The 16,557-nt window shown below is 35.4% G+C and overlaps 1 protein-coding gene and 1 long non-coding RNA gene across 3 annotated transcripts; one reads left to right on the forward strand and one right to left on the reverse strand.

Annotated features, from left to right (window-relative positions):
- Nucleotides 1-285: 285 nt before the first annotated feature.
- On the reverse strand, nt 286-2,088 carry LOC145038635 (uncharacterized). Of its 2 annotated transcripts, XR_013679471.1 has the most exons (6): nt 1,850-2,088; nt 1,451-1,663; nt 1,277-1,336; nt 942-1,028; nt 617-694; nt 286-513 (listed from the first exon to the last, which is right to left on the reverse strand). It is a non-coding gene; the product is annotated as an uncharacterized LOC145038635 (long non-coding RNA). The 2 variants fall into 2 exon arrangements; XR_013679470.1 differs by having other exon boundaries at nt 942-1,336.
- A 10,096-nt stretch (nt 2,089-12,184) lies between these two features.
- Nucleotides 12,185-13,305, forward strand: LOC145042192 (BAG family molecular chaperone regulator 5, mitochondrial-like). Its single transcript, XM_078990580.1, has one exon. The coding sequence runs from the start codon at nt 12,325-12,327 to the stop codon at nt 12,964-12,966; it is 642 nt and encodes a 213-aa protein (XP_078846706.1). The 5' UTR covers nt 12,185-12,324; the 3' UTR covers nt 12,967-13,305.
- Nucleotides 13,306-16,557: the final 3,252 nt, after the last annotated feature.

Here is a 16,557-nt window from a genome sequence, read left to right on the forward strand (position 1 = left end):
ATATATATATATATATATATATATATATATATATATATATATATATATATATATATATATATATATAATATAATATAAAAGAAAAGAAAAAAAAAATCGAATTAACTAAAAAATAATATCATTTACTTTCGTACACATCTAATTGTAATTAAGTACTTGCTGATAATATTCGGTCTCTGTATTCATTTATCAGGATGTGCGATTGAACATAGTAATGAATCTAAAAAGGAAATGTGTTTTAGTGGTAAATAAATATATAAATATATACTATAATCAATACCCTCATATAAAGCAACTTATCAATTCTTTGGAGAGAATACTAGTTGCATTACAAATTGGAACATGATGTTTACATATGGCCTATACCAAACAAAAGACAAATATACCCTTTTCCAAAAGCAAACACATTTGCAGGAGTCTCATATTAATACGTAGGAAAACATTAATGATAAGTCTTACAGTGGTAGTATCATATGTGTTGAGCCCAACACCAACAACAAAAATAGGTCGCTCCTTTAACAAGAAACCAAACAATAGTCAATGAAGATCACATTGGAATCTTTAATTACCATGTTTCTTTGGGGATAAAATTGATAAATATTGTGAAGATGAGTACCTCTTTTGTGTAACATGACATTCCTAAAAGCTGTGAATCTGAAAATCCTTTATTAAGGTCAGCGGGAACGATCGGTTTCTATATAGATAAACAAAAAAGTTAATATGTTGCATGGACTTATCGTGTTACATTTATGGAAATCATGAATATGATATTTATATAACATGCACCACGTTAAAGAAAATAGTACAAACTCACCAATAATATATTATCAATCTCATTTCGAATCCTCTAACTTAAACAATCAACAAGTTGAAAAGAGTACATTTTATGGTTTGAAATCTTGAAATAACAAATTAATTTCAAGAAATGAATTTGAGCTTACCATTTTTTGGGACTTGGGGACATTTCCAACCCTTGCTTTTAGAAACCAGACCAGAGCTTCAGTTGGATACCCTTAATGCAACTCACACTAAATTTGACAAGAATTAGTCAACTAGAAAAATTATTAAAAGTTCAAATATAAATTATTATAATTGTAGATATAGTCAAGGGCGTATGTTGTGCTAAGAAGAGGGTGGTCAAAGATTTAATGTTGGCTAATGGTAGAAATTGAATCGTGAAGTGAGAAGACAATAAATTTTGTGGGATTATTAAGAAATTTGTTAGATTTGATATTGTCGATAAGCTTTGAGATTCATCCCAAACTGTGTGAAATACCATAATTGCCTTGGACCTTCATGCCTACAGGCTACAAGTATACTGAATGCTTGCTTCCACCTGTACAGATATGAGGAAATCTTGAAGCCAATGAACAAATTGAACTCCTTATGAGATAGAAAAATGTGAAAAAAGAACAGATAGATTTGGATTGATACTAATTTCATGGAATACCTCATTTGGAGGAACTTGGTGAATAACCTCTCAAATTCAATAGTGTCACTGGGGCTATAACAATTTCACCACCTCTTTTTTCTCTCTTTGGCATTTCTACAAACACATTGTGTGCACTTTTTTTAAGCATGTTGTGAACCTCTACAACCCAATTTCTAGCATCATTCCGATCAAGTCCATCTTTAGGAAACTCTCTAATTCCATCCAAAGCACCTAGTTTATGAAAAGTAATCATTTTATGAAGCCGATTTTAAGAAGATATCCACGAATGTGACCAATTTGATAGAGAAAGAGATGGAACCTCATATTAGGAACCAATGAGTTTACATATACACAAATCAGTAAAACTAATTAACAACACTAGAATAAAAACGAAACAAAAAGAACGAAAGAACTCACACTCTGCCAATTCCTTTGGGTCTTACTTCCATCCTCCAAATCTACATTAGAATTTTGAAGATATCTTTGAATGCAACCAATTTGAAGATGCAACAACTGCAGTGAAGGAAGCAACGATGTACGCCGACGAAGACGTGGAGCGAAGACGGAGTTATGATCCGGTGTCGACGGAGATAATGTAACGCCCGTAGATTCGGGCTAGTCAATTTAGAGACGATAGGCGTCAAAAATGAATTTTTGATGAAAGATTATTTAGAATGAATAATCTTAACTAAGTTATAGTATATGTTACAAGGTTTCTGTACATATAAAGAACGCCGAAATCCGAGTTATAACGAAGAAGTTATGACCTGTCGAAGTTTCGCGACAGAACCGACACAACACAGCGCGACGTAAAAAGTGAATTTATGTTAGAGCAATATTTAACCTTAGAAATCTAAATTAAAGTCGTAGAATACGTTAAACAATGAGCGTGCATAAAAAGAACGCCCAAATCTGACTTCGTATGAGAAAGTTATGATTTTTCGAAGTTTCGACTTAGCAGTATGCAACCCGAATGCTCGATTTGATACCGAGCGGTTTTTAGCCGAAACAATCTAAATGAGAATTGAAGATCTCATTAATTGTAGTAAAAAGATAAAAAGATAGGCGAAAACAGACATCGGATGAAGAAGTTATGATTTTATAACGGAGTTTTCCTGTCCCGGCCTACTAAAAATAAATAATAAAAATAAAGTCAAAATTAGCCGATGGAGTCTAAATGAAAGTTGTAGATCGTAGTCTCACCTACGCGTGGATATAAAGAACATCGAAAACGGAGTTCGTATGAGGAGGATATGAATTTTTGAAGTTTATTTAATAATTTCGATATTTAATTTAAATAAAAATTGGCTAATACTATCCATGGGGGGAGTCAGCGACCTTATCGTCGTTACGCCCTGTGTAATGAAATTTACGCCCCGCGTAAATCGGGCTTCAGCCCCCTATAAAAGGAAGTCGAGTGCAGCCGATTCAGTTGCTCATTTCTTCCCGTTTTCTCGCGTTTTTGCATCGTTTTTCGTGCAAGAAATATCCCGAAGCCCCGGTATCATTCTCGAGCCCCGAAGCAAGTCCCAAGGCCCCGAAGATCCCAAGAAGTGCAATTCCCGAGCTGAAGCTCTGTCCGCGAGAAGTCCGGTTTTTGTGAAGATCTTCCAGATCTACCGAAGAATACTACTTCTACAAGCCGTAGTGCTGTCCGATCATCTTTTGATCAAGTGAGTGTGTAGTTACTTTCTTCTAACGCATAATTATGAAGTATTTTATACGAAATACGTGTTATGTGTATATATATTGTGGTTTATATGTGTGAGTGTGCGGTTACTCTCTTCTAAACACATAAATATAAAGCATTAGCTATGAAATACGTGCTATGTGTTATATATTAATTGTCTATATGAGATGGGCTTGGAATTGATGTTTTTATATGGGTGTTAAATGATTTAAACTATATATGTAATTTATATCTACAAATATGTTGGGTAGAACATGGGTAGATGAAATAGTTGATGTGTGTTGAACGAATGTGATAAGAGAAAGGTGAGAATATAATGGTGATGATAATTAGGTGATAAGAAACAAGTGATGATGATTAGGTGATGAGAAATAGGTGATGATAGAAAGGTGATGATAATTAGGTAATGATAAATAGGTGATGTGAGATGAGAGGAGATACCATAACCTTGACCGGCGATGTGGAAATTTGGCGATGTAGTCATCTACCAGAGTATAGATGGCGACCACGGATTATTATAGATGACCCCGTGGAAACACCAGCAGGCTCATAACCTGTAGGTGATGAATTACGAGTCGAGGCGATGTTGTGGCTACGTATTCATGCGATGATACTCTAACCCTTACTATGAATTACGAGTCCAGGCGATGTTGTGGCTACGTATTCATGCGATGATAGACTAACCCTTACTATGAATTACGAGTCCAGGCGATGTTGTGGCTATGTATTCATGCGATGATAGTCTAACCCTTATTATGACTTACTAGTCCAGGCGATGTTGTGACTATGTATTCATGCGATGATCCTTAGGAAAAAGTCTTTAGAAACAAACATACAAGGAAATGTGATGTAAGGAGATGAGAGGTAAATATGATGTAGGAGATGACCCTTAGGATAATTCCTTAGGGAATGTACTTAAGAAATAAATGGAGATAACGGGGATGGGTAATTGGGTTGATTGTTTGATGATTGAATATAATAATTATATTATTGTGGGTTGAAAACCCTATATGCTCACCAGGCTCCCAAGCCTGACCCACTCAGTTTAATTGTATCACAGGTATCGATACGAAGCTGCTTTGCACTGAGAGATTAAAGGAGATGTAAATCATTAGTGTAATTGAATGTAAGTTCTGTTTATGCTTATATGTCTGTATCGGAACATGACATCACGAGGTTTTATTATTAAATAAAAATACATTCTCTTTGAGAAATGCTTTGATAAGTTATTATCATATCTTGTTTTGGGAAAAAAATTCCACAACCGTTTTCTTTAAAAGATTACTCTGATTTTATAAAACAAAGTGTAACGCCCGCAGATCCGGGCTAGTCAATTTAGAGGCAATAGGGGTCAAAAATGACTTTTCGACAAAAGATTATTTAGAATAAATAGTATTAACCAAGTTGTAAAATATGTCACAAGGTTTCCGTACATATAAAGAACGCCGGAATCCGAGCTATAACGAAGAAGTTATGGCCCGCCGAAGTTTTATGGCAAAACCGGCACGGCACCGGGAGACGTAAATAGTGAATTTACAATAGAAGACCTTTTAGCCTTAGCAATCTAAACAAAATTCGTAGAATATGTTAAACTAAGAACATCGATAAAAAGAACGCCCAAATCTGACTTCGTATGAAGAAGTTATGATTTTTCTAAGATTCAGCTTAGTAGTGCACGACCCGAAACTCGAATTTTAGTTCGAGCAGTTTTTGGCTTACGCGACCTAAATGAGAGTTGAAGGTCTCATTAATAGGAACTCAATGGTAAAAAGACAGACGAAAACGGAGTCCGGATGAAGGAGTTATGAACTCTTCGCGGTCATTTAACAGTCTAAACGCCTCCTACTGTTAAATTTGAGATCGGTCGAGAATTAGCCGACGAAAGTTGTAGATCTTGATTTTACCTACGCGAGGATATAAAGAACGTCAAAAATGGAGCTCGTATGCGAAAGTTATGATTTTTCTAAGTTTGAAGGCTGATACGCGATAGGGGGTGACGTGGCACCACCAGAATTGGACACGTGGCACCACCAGAAGGCCACCACATGGACAAACTCGGCGAGTAGGTCCCCCCTACTCGGCGAGTCCATCAGATTTTTGCACTATAAATAGAGGTGTCGGGTCTAGCCTCTTCTTCACACCTCCCAAACCTTCTTTCTCTCTCTAAACTCTCTCTCTAAGCCTCCCTAACCCCCTAAAGCCTAGGGTAACTCCCTAGCACGAGGCGGAAGCCCCGGAGCGCCCGAAGGCTCCGAGAAAAGAGCCTTTCGGCTCGGGAAACGCTGCTCCAGCGAAGCCCGGTTTTGCGAAAAACCCGTTGTAAGTGAGCTACGCCTACGCTAGTTTTAATATAGCTTCTAATTAATTATAGTAACATTATTAGGACCTGAAAATAATTATTTGCGCTATTATTATGAGTTATATTGAGTGTTATTTAACGCTTATATAATAATAATAATAGCTAGACTATTAATTAGTCACGGTTATCGTTAGACTAAACCCTAGTGGTATTGATACTAGGTTTTATCGAAGGAAATTGTTTTGAGAGTATCGAAGCGCTGTCCGAGTGCTGAGTCACCACCTTTCAAGTGAGTGCATAGACCCTTTCATGAACATGATTTTAATACAAGTATTGATTGAAGTATTAATTATATGTTTATGTGCGAGTTAATTGATGTTGCTTGAAATTCGTGTTAAAGAACATACCTGATTATATTTGATAATTTAGGATAAAGAGTAGACCTAAATTAAAAATGAGGAATATTGGGTAGTATATTCTTACGAGTACAAGTGAGTTAAACTCAGAGAATAGAAGTTAGTATATGTCACTTATCCGGGAGTATGGATTAGACATAGTCATTGTTCCTAGTCCAAGAATATGGATTAGGCATAATCATTCGTTATTAATCTGAGAGTATGGATTAGTCATTGTCCCTAGTCCGAGAGTATGGATTAGGCATAATCATTCATCATTAATCCGAGAGTATGGATTAGTCATTCGTCCCTAGTCCGAGAGTATGGATTCGGTAAATTCGTTCATTTCTGATCCGAGAGTATGGCGTAGGTAAAACGACTAATCTTAGGTCCGAGAGTATGGATAGCCTCGTTGCGAGGATCGACGGGGTGGGATAAGAGTTGTTTATATATATGTATGGTGAAATTGTATATTTTGTGAATTTTAAACTATATATATGGTATAACATTGTGGGATTGAAATCCCTATGTACTCACCAGGTTTCCCAACCTGACCCACTCAGTTTATTTATATCACAGGTGTTCATATGAAGTCACATTACACTGAGAGATCAAAGAGATGTAGATCACTAGTGTAAATAAATGTAAGTTCTGTTTATGCTTTTGTTCCTGTATTGACGATGACATCCCAAACGTTTTAAAATGAATAAAATACGTTTCTTCGAAAATGTTTTAATAACATATTTATCGTGTTTTTTTGGGAACGAATTCTGCAACATTTTTATTAAAAGAAGAACTCTAATTTTTATAAAGCATAAACAAAATCGGTCTTTTGTGGCCGTGATTTTGGGGATGTCACAGTTGGTATCAGAGCATTAGTTTAAGCGAACTAGGAATATGGATTTATTTCTAGACTTAAACTTAGAATGCTAAGTAATGATTGTGAGGAGTGTGTCAAATAGATTTAGGTAATACACCTGAATAGACACAAGCACTAGCTTATTTAGGGATTTATGTGCTAAATGATTTATGATATGCATTATATGATCGGATCTGCCGACCGGATCTGGAAATTTTATGTGCTCAGGTTTCTAAACGTTTAATTACGATATTAGAACTGGCATGTAACTTTTTGGAGTAATAAGGAGGAATACGCGTATAATTCTTCCTCTATCTATATTCTCACCTCGATACACTAAACGCTTGCTTTAGAGAATAGAATGTCATGATAAGGACTCATAGAGAATTGAGTAAGTGAATGAAATGAAAAGGCTTACGATAATGAATGACACCTATCGGAAGATATCATGAGAGTGGTATATTGCCTTTAGAATATGTCATGTTGTACGTTTAGAGGAGTACAGTACGTCCGAAGTACACCTTCGATTGGCAGTATGATGGAATGATTGGCATAATTCATGAAGTTGACCCATCGTATGGTATTTCCACCGAGCTGAAGCAGAATTGATGATTAAAAATACGCATAGAAGAAGTCCTAGTAGAGTCTAGGGAAAATTTTGTGATTGTTTGGACACATTTTTATGTGTTAAAAAAAAGTTTTGTGATAATAACTTGGGAAAACTGCAAGACAATACTTGGGACGAGTATGAGTAGGTGTGAAAGGTAGTAGATGCGTATACTACCGGAAGCACATGACTCACGCTTGGATCAGGGAAAGTCACAAGGTTACCAAGAAACTAGTAATTGATTTCGATTTATTCAAGTGTGTTGTTACCATTGTTTCGGTAATGACTAAGATGATTGTTGATATTCCGACCCTAGTGGTCATATCAAATTGAGTCCGATTACGATGAGTATGTTACGTGGTTCAGAGAACCAAGTTTGATGTAGCGTCCGACTTAAAGCAAACGATTAAAATCAAAGCGATCAATAGAAGTATCGCGCTCGTTGGTAGCTAGAAATGCTACATGTTAAAGTATGATTATATCACATTAGAACATGAAGGAAGGCTTCGTATGTTTTAGAATTTAAGAGACCTGAGTCTAAACGTGCATCACATGATGATAGGTCATAATTTGGAGTCTAATATGAGGTAGAGAGCAGGTGCACGATCAAGTACTGCTTACAGTCAATAAGTTTAAGAGACAGACTTGAAGGAATAAAGAAGTTATAATTATTACCTAGGATGAAGCGATGACGTATGGAGTCATTATACGATCCTTGTTTCGTTGATGATTCCGGGATGTAATCATCCTAAGGGGGAGATAATTGTAACGCCCGCAGATCCGAGCTAGTCAATTTAGAGGCAATAGGGGTCAAAAATGACTTTTCGACAAAAGTTTATTTAGAATAAATAGTCTTAACCAAGTTGTAGAATATGTCACAAGGTTTCCGTACATATAAAGAACGCCGAAATCCGAGCTATAACGAAGAAGTTATGGCCCGCCGAAGTTTTACGGCAAAACCGGCACGACACCGGGAGACGTAAATAGTGAATTTACGATAGAAGACTTTTTAGCCTTATAAATCTAAACAAAAGTCATAGAATATGTTAAACTAAGAACATCGATAAAAAGAACGCCCAAATCTGACTTCGTATGAAGAAGTTATGATTTTTCTAAGATTCGGCTTAGTAGTGCACGGCCCGAAACTCGAATTTTAGTTCGAGCAGTTTTGGCTTACGCGACCTAAATGAGAGTTGAAGGTCTCATTAATAGCAACTCAACGGTAAAAAGACAGACGAAAACGGAGTCCGGATGAAGGAGTTATGAACTCTTCGCGGTCATTTAACAGTCTAAACGCCTCCTACTGTTAAATTTGAGATCGGTCGAGAATTAGCCGATGGAGTCCAAACGAAAGTTGTAGATCTTGATTTTACCTACGCGTGGATATAAAGAACGTCGAAAACGGAGCTCGTATGCAAAAGTTATGATTTTTCTAAGTTTGAAGGCTGATACGCGATAGGGGTGACGTGGCACCACCAGAATTGGACACGTGGCACCACCAGAAGGCCACCACATGGACAAACTCGGTGAGTAGGTCCCCCCTACTCGGCGAGTCCATCAGATTTTTGCACTATAAATAGAGGTGCCGGGTCTAGCCTTTTCTTCACACCTCCCAAACCTTCTTTCTCTCTCTAAACTCTCTCTCTAAGCCTCCCTAACCCCCTAAAGCCTAGGGTAACTCCCTAGCATGAGGCGGAAGCCCCGGAGCGCCTGACGACTCCGAGAAAAGAGCCTTTCGGCTCGGGAAACGCTGCTCCAGCGAAGCCCGGTTTTGCGAAAAACCCGTTATAAGTGAGCTACGCCTACGCTAGTTTTAATATAGCTTCTAATTAATTATAGTAACATTATTAGGACTTGAAAATAATTATTTGGGCTATTATTATGAGTTATATTGAGTGTTATTTAACGCTTATATAATAATAATAATAGCTAGACTATTAATTAGTCACGGTTATCGTTAGACTAAACCCTAGTGGTATTGATACTAGGTTTTATCGAAGGAAATTGTTTTGAGAGTATCGAAGCGCTGTCCGAGTGCTGAGTCACCACCTTTCAAGTGAGTGCATAGACCCTTTCATTAACATGATTTTAATACAAGTATTGATTGAATTATTAATTATATGTTTATGTGCGAGTTAATTGATGTTGCTTGAAATTCGTGTTAAAGAACATACCTGATTATATTTGATAATTTAGGATAAAGAGTAGACCTAAATTAAAAATGAGGAATATTGGGTAGTATATTCTTACGAGTACAAGTGAGTTAAACTCAGAGAATAGAAGTTAGTATATGTCACTTATCCGGGAGTATGGATTAGACATAGTCATTGTTCCTAGTCCAAGAATATGGATTAGGCATAATCATTCGTTATTAATCCGAGAGTATGGATTAGTCATTGTCCCTAGTCCGAGAGTAAGGATTAGGCATAATCATTCATCATTAATCCAAGAGTATGGATTAGTCATTCGTCCCTAGTCCGAGAGTATGGATTCGGTAAATTCGTTCATTTCTGATCCGGGAGTATGGCGTAGGTAAAACGACTAATCTTAGGTCCGAGAGTATGGATAGCCTCGTTGCGAGGATCGATGGGGTGGGATAAGAGTTGTTTATATATATATGTATGGTGAAATTGTATATTTTGTGAATTTTAAACTATATATATATGGTATAACATTGTGGGATTGAAATCCCTATGTACTCACCAAGTTTCCCAACCTGACCCACTCAGTTTATTTATATCACAGGTGTTCATATGAAGTCACATTACACTGAGAGATCAAAGAGATGTATATCACTAGTGTAAATAAATGTAAGTTCTGTTTATGCTTTTGTTCCTGTATTGACGATGACATCCCAAACGTTTTAAAATGAATAAAATACGTTTCTTCGAAAATGTTTTAATAAAGTATTTATCGTGTTTTTCTGGGAACGAATTCCGCAACATTTTTATTAAAAGAAGAACTCTGATTTTTATAAAGTATAAACAAAATCGGTCTTTTGTGGCCGTGATTTTAGGGATGTCACACAAAGCATAAACAAATCGGTCTTTTCTGGTCGTGAAAATGGGGATGTCACAGATAAGGTAGTTACATTATGTTTAGATCAACGTAAGCGGGCGTGGGATTTGGGGTTTCAGTATTTTCTTAGGTTAAGGGGTGAGAGATTAGAGGAAATCCCAACAGTTAATCACAATCCAAGATAACTGAAATTATTTAGTGAAAATTACTAGAGAAATAAAAAATAAAATGTTAATATTATAACTGAATTTTCTTAATTGTTATAATAGTTTGATAAAATAAAATTCTTTAGAGGTACATGACATTATTATGCCGCAAATAACTATGAATATTAGTAACATAAAATATTAAGTGTCACTAAATACATAAAGTTTTTAGTGACATATAAAAAGTGCCATTAAAATGTGATTTAAGGGCACATCAAACATATGCCATTAAAATGTGTGCCACTATATGTTATTTTATTTGTAGTGCCTCTAAGATATGTATATGGAGTTTTTAGTTTGTAGGTGAATGTGAGGAAGAAGAAGATGAAGAGAAAGTCAAAGAAAGAGAAAGAGAGAAAGTCAAAGAAAGAGAGAGAATAGGAGGGTACGTTAGAGAGGTAGGGGTGGGGGTTTGATAATTTTTTTTTTTAATTTCGAATTATAATAATAGTAAAACTATAGTAAAAAAAACATTAAAAATATAAAAATAAAATGAAAAAGGTAAAGCCGTCTTTTTAACTTTATCAGGGAACAAAACCACAAATATTTTTAATTTTAGACCATCTATACAAATCCAAAAGATTTTGCAAAATAAATTTTTTTTTGGATCTTATCTACACTTTTTTAAATATACAGTTTAGTCGAGGAGAGTAGGGATGAAAATCGGAACCGGATACCCACTTTTGGAACTGGAACCGCTCGGAACTGTTGGTTTTGGAACTGGAACCTCCTTAAGCGGTTCCGGTTCCGGTTCTCATTTTTTCAGAAACGCTACCTGTTGGGTACCCGTCGGAACCAGTTTATATATATATATATATATATATATATATATATATATATATATATATATATATATATATATATATATATATACTAGTTTATAACCCGTGATAACCACGGTTATAAAATTAATTAAACTATTATAGTGAGAACTCAAAATTATCAATCAATTATTTCAAATAAATTATTAATTAAGAGATATTTTTTTGTTATAAAATTATAATTGTTAATTTAAATAAATATGTTATATCACTTTATAATTTGTTTTAATTTTAATTTAATTTTTATTCTAATGTAATTAAATTAATGTAATTAGAGTAGAAATTTTAAAATTTAAAATTAAGAAGTAATAGGTTGATAAGTGGCATTATTAATGAAGAAGTTTAATAGGGTGACACATGGCAAAAGTAGAATAAAATATACATTAATTAGGAGGTTTAATAGGATGATACATGTGAAAAGGAGATTAAAATTATTCTTTTATTAAGATAGGGATATATATATATATATATATATATATATATATATATATATATATATGTGTGTGTGTGTGTGTGTGTGTGTGTGTGTGTGTGCGCGCGCGCGCGTGTGTGTGTGCGCGCGCGCGCATGCGTTAATTAGACCGATTTAGAATATATTCTAATTTTGTCCGTCTTTGGTCCGTATTGATTTGATTTCAATTGAAATAAATTGCGGTTTTATCGATAAAAGTTAACAAAATAAATGTAATCGGGTTACCCGCTCCCGAAATCGGAACCACCAGTTTCGGAACTGGTTCCAAACATTTAAGAATTATTTAAAATGGTTCCGATTGTGGTTCTAACTTCCTAGAAACTATTTCCATTCTTATAAAATGAAACGGGTACCGCCTAAGAAGCGGGTAACCAAAGAACGACGATCCATTAAAATAAGAACGGTCACGTGACCAACGGATAAATAATCACCGACAGCTGTTCCGTAATATCAGAAAAATACGATCCTCATCACTCTCTTTTCACACTTCGATCACCATCAATCTCTCTGCAGTGCTTTTCTGCCATGAAATCTTCTCGAAGAACCCGATTGTACTCTTCCTCTTCATCCTACTCCGCCGACACCACCACCACCACCACCACCACCGTCACTTACGCCTTCGAAGATAACAATTTTAACGCTAATCCCCAAACTACTTCCACCGAAATCCCTATCACTTTTCACCTCTCCGATCGTCAATCCACCGCTGCTATTAAGATTCAATCAGCTTACAGATCTCATGCAATCCGCAACTTAATCAACAAGGTAAAAGCCGTCGATTCCCAAGCCGATAAACTACAACGACTGATCCAAATGCAGGATACAGTTGATGCGGTGCGAAACAACAACCGGGAACGAATCAAGATCAATGAGGCGCTGATGAAGTTATTATTTACGCTTGATTCGGTTCCTGGGATTGACCCGACAGTGAGAGAATTCAGGAGAAGAGTTAGTCGACGGATCGTTGGGTTGCAGGAGATCTTAGACTCTATATGTGAAGCAAGAGAGGCGAATTGGGATGGGTTTTTGAGGGATTGGGACGACGTAATTGTGGGGATCGAACAAGAGATTTGTAGAGAGAAAGGCGGATCTGATGTTCATGAATTTGAGAGATTTTGCGCAGATCATCTAGGGTTTCAGTGCTTACAGAGATTTCTTCGTCAATGAGGCACAGGTGATGTTTATTTTGATTCAGTTTCTACAAATTGAATTAAAATCTATCTGGCACATCAATATTTTAAACTTACAGATTAACTTCCCCTGTTGTCATCCTGCTATAGAATTTACATGTATAATGCCATTATCCAGACAAAGTTTTTGTGTAGTCAGAAGCTTTTTGATTGCGACTTTTGGATTTGAGAAGTCCCAAATTCTTGGGGTTTGTAATACATCATATAGGAATTAGGGTAGATATGATAAAGATAAAGACAATGATGTAATTCAATGTCCAAAACTTTAATGACTTTTATATGTTCTGGTTTCTTGAACAAAAGGAATTTTATCATATATTTGGGTGTTTAATAATGTAAGAAGGTGAGGTCATACTACATGCATAACAAATATTTGGATGTATACCAATATGCACCAAGGTGAGGCAATAATATATGCATCATGATGATTTAGAAACATGAAAGAATGTAATTAACTGACACATGATTTCATATTGGTTGAAATATATGTGTATTGAGATTATGTTGCTGAAAATACTAGGGACATAATTAGTCGGAAATGAAAATATGAAATTAAATTGTCCTAGAACTCATATGGGTTCTGTGTTTGTATCTATGTGTAAGTAAATTCATATGTAAATGAATGTGTATGTGTATGTGTATCTATGCATGTGCATATAAATTCATGTGTACATATATATGTCTATGTTTATGTGTATGCAGCTATGCATGTGTGTGTGTATATATATATATATATATGTGTGTGTGTGTGTGTGTATATGTGTGTGTATTTGTATGTGCATATGTATTCATGTGTATGTTTATGCGTGTATGTGTAAGGTACGTGTACGCATGCATATGTATGTTTTAAGTCAAACTTTTCTCTTATGCATCGTTATGGTGTCATGTTGAGATGCATTTTGTGGGTGATCTTTTGATGTTTGTGTTACTCTTATGTTCTTTAATCTAACTACCATTAAACCTCCATAAAAAGCATCAAATAACACACATCTACTATGAGTGAAAAGTCAACCTTGAATGACATGTAAGGTGTGTAGGCTATGTGGCAGTTAAGTTAAAGAACTTAAGATCAACACCAATATGAGACACCCACATAGTGCATCTCACTTCCACCCATAATGATACATAAAAGAAGTGGAAAGTTTGAAGTTGTCAACAAATAATTTTGATACTTAGTCCACCTTTTCATTTCTAGAAATTAGAAACAATTGTATTTTTTTATAATAAAAAAATGTGTTATATTTATAAACAATTTGTTAATAGAATTATATATATTAGTTCAAGGGTAATCTTCAAAAAAGTTCCAAGATTTTGACTGAATTAACGATAAAATACCGGATACTGGCTAAATCTACAAAATCGACCAAAAGGGTTATTCCAAAGTTTTAGTCGATATTATGTTCTTTTTTTGTAAACAAAATATAATTTGGGACTATATCATAAATTTACCTAAAATATTGAGATTATAGTGACTTCCATAAAAAGAATTCTAATAACTAGAAAAATATTGCTGAATTAGAAGATGAAGTAGTACATCTTCACGATGTAATCTCTATCTTTAATGACAAAGAGTTCGTCATGACGAGTAGTGTGAGGTGGCTGTTAGTGTATATTTATTTATATTCGTGTTGTCTATTATAAAGGGCATGTGTATGTATTTTGTATAAGCGCACATTGTAATTCTTATGTATTTTGATTTGTTGAGATGAGAAAATTAATTCTTATGTATTTTGATTTATTGAGATGAGAAAATTATCCTACGCACATGGTATTAGAGCAATCCACACACATCCCTTCCTAAATCGTCTCCTTCATCTTTTATAAACCCTAAATTGTAAGTGTTTCCTTCTTCCCAGTTGATCATCATTTTTGCCCTCTCTTTTCTAGATATCATATCATCTTTACTTTTCCTTAGACTTCACAATGGAAGATGTATCCAAACCTCAAGCCATCTCATCAAGGAGCCTTACAGTATTGCAAACATTTGCACTTCGATCCCTCTTATACTAGATTCGATCGTATAAATTATCATGCGTGGAGGGAAGTCTTCGAAACCCATTTTTATGGTTTCCGTGTCGTTGATCATCTCAAAGAACACAAAGATTCCGCCTCTTCAAACATGGACATGTGAATGAATTGACAACATCGTCAAGATGTGAATTCATAGTAACCTTTTCCCATCTCTCTTCAAATGTCTTTGAAAAGGAAAGAAAATGCATTTGTTTTGTTGACTCAACTCGAAAACCTTTTTTTTCAAATAAGGAATCGAAAGTTATATAATTAGACAATGAATTGCATAACATTGTCATTGAAGATTCTTCGATTATCTGAGTATTGTACCAAAATTAAAACCACTGTTAAACTGCTTGATGTTGTGATTTATTTAAAATTTTGGTTCTAAAATGACAAATTAGAAAAGGAAGCATTATAAGATTGAATAAAACTATTTTCTTCCCAACAAATATAATTTTGAATGTATAGAAAGACTGAAAGTTTTTCTCAACCATAGGAAAAAATCATTTTTCTCTTAAAATCTTTCTCATTTTTAGAAAAAATCATTTCTTTTGAAATTTTTTCTCAAATCCTCAGTTTGAGTCCAGACACACCCGAAGGTTCCGAATCCCTCAAACCAAGACTTTGATACCAACTTGTAACTCCGTAAATTTTCAAACAAAAATTTCATTTTAAAAATCACATAATTCTCATAACATAGTTCACAAAACCGCCAAATGATAATGTTTTCAAAACACATATTCAGAAATGCTTTAAACACAATCCAAGATCCTCAAAATGTAACTCCGCCTCGTGTATACAATCAAGTCGGTGCCTTCTCGTGATCCTGAGCAGTACTTGAAACACATAACACAGTAAGCACAAAGCTTAGTGAGTTCCCTAAAATACGACACACATCTCATTAGCCTCTCATGACTATACTCAAATAAGACCCTCCGGTCAGTGTGTCTCAGTGGAACCCTCCTGTCCCACAACTTAGGTGGATCCTCCGGTCCCACAACTTAGGTGGATCCTCCGGTCCTAACTTAGTAAGCTCAGAATAACACATAACATAAATCACAAAGACATAATGCAAGATATCACAATACTCAAAATAAGCACATAAGACCTTTTGGTCACACAAAGGTTACCACTCTAGGCAAGTATAGTGAGAAGACTCACCTCGTAAGCAGGCAAGTAACAATCTCGTACATGAATCTCGAACTAGCCTTCACCTAACACATAAGATAATAATCTCTAATTAACACTTAAATCGCAACTCGAAATAAGCTAGGTTATTCTCTCTCTCAAACTCTTGGAATGGGTAAAAGACCATTTTACCCCTCCATGGTCCCCAAATCCCCTGCCTTGACCAAACCCTAAAGTCAACAGAAATCAACACTCGAGTCAACTATCCATGTTGACCTGACTTGCCGAGTGCATCTATGTGACTCGTCGAGTCCCCATTGCTCCTTCAGAACATCGCGAAAACCCAACTTAACTCGTCGAGTTGTCTCATCAACTCGCCGAGTTACCCATGTCCATACTCATCGGGGGAAACCCTAGCTGACTCGTC

This window comes from Lactuca saligna, chromosome 4, assembly GCF_052625555.1.
Source record: "Lactuca saligna cultivar CGN05327 chromosome 4, ASM5262555v1, whole genome shotgun sequence".
In the NCBI taxonomy this organism is placed as follows: Eukaryota; Viridiplantae; Streptophyta; class Magnoliopsida; order Asterales; family Asteraceae; genus Lactuca; species Lactuca saligna.

Bases quoted from the DNA above. Each gene is read 5' to 3' on its own strand.
- LOC145042192 (XM_078990580.1), top strand. From the start codon at position 12,325: ATGAAATCTTCTCGAAGAACCCGATTGTACTCTTCCTCTTCATCCTAC.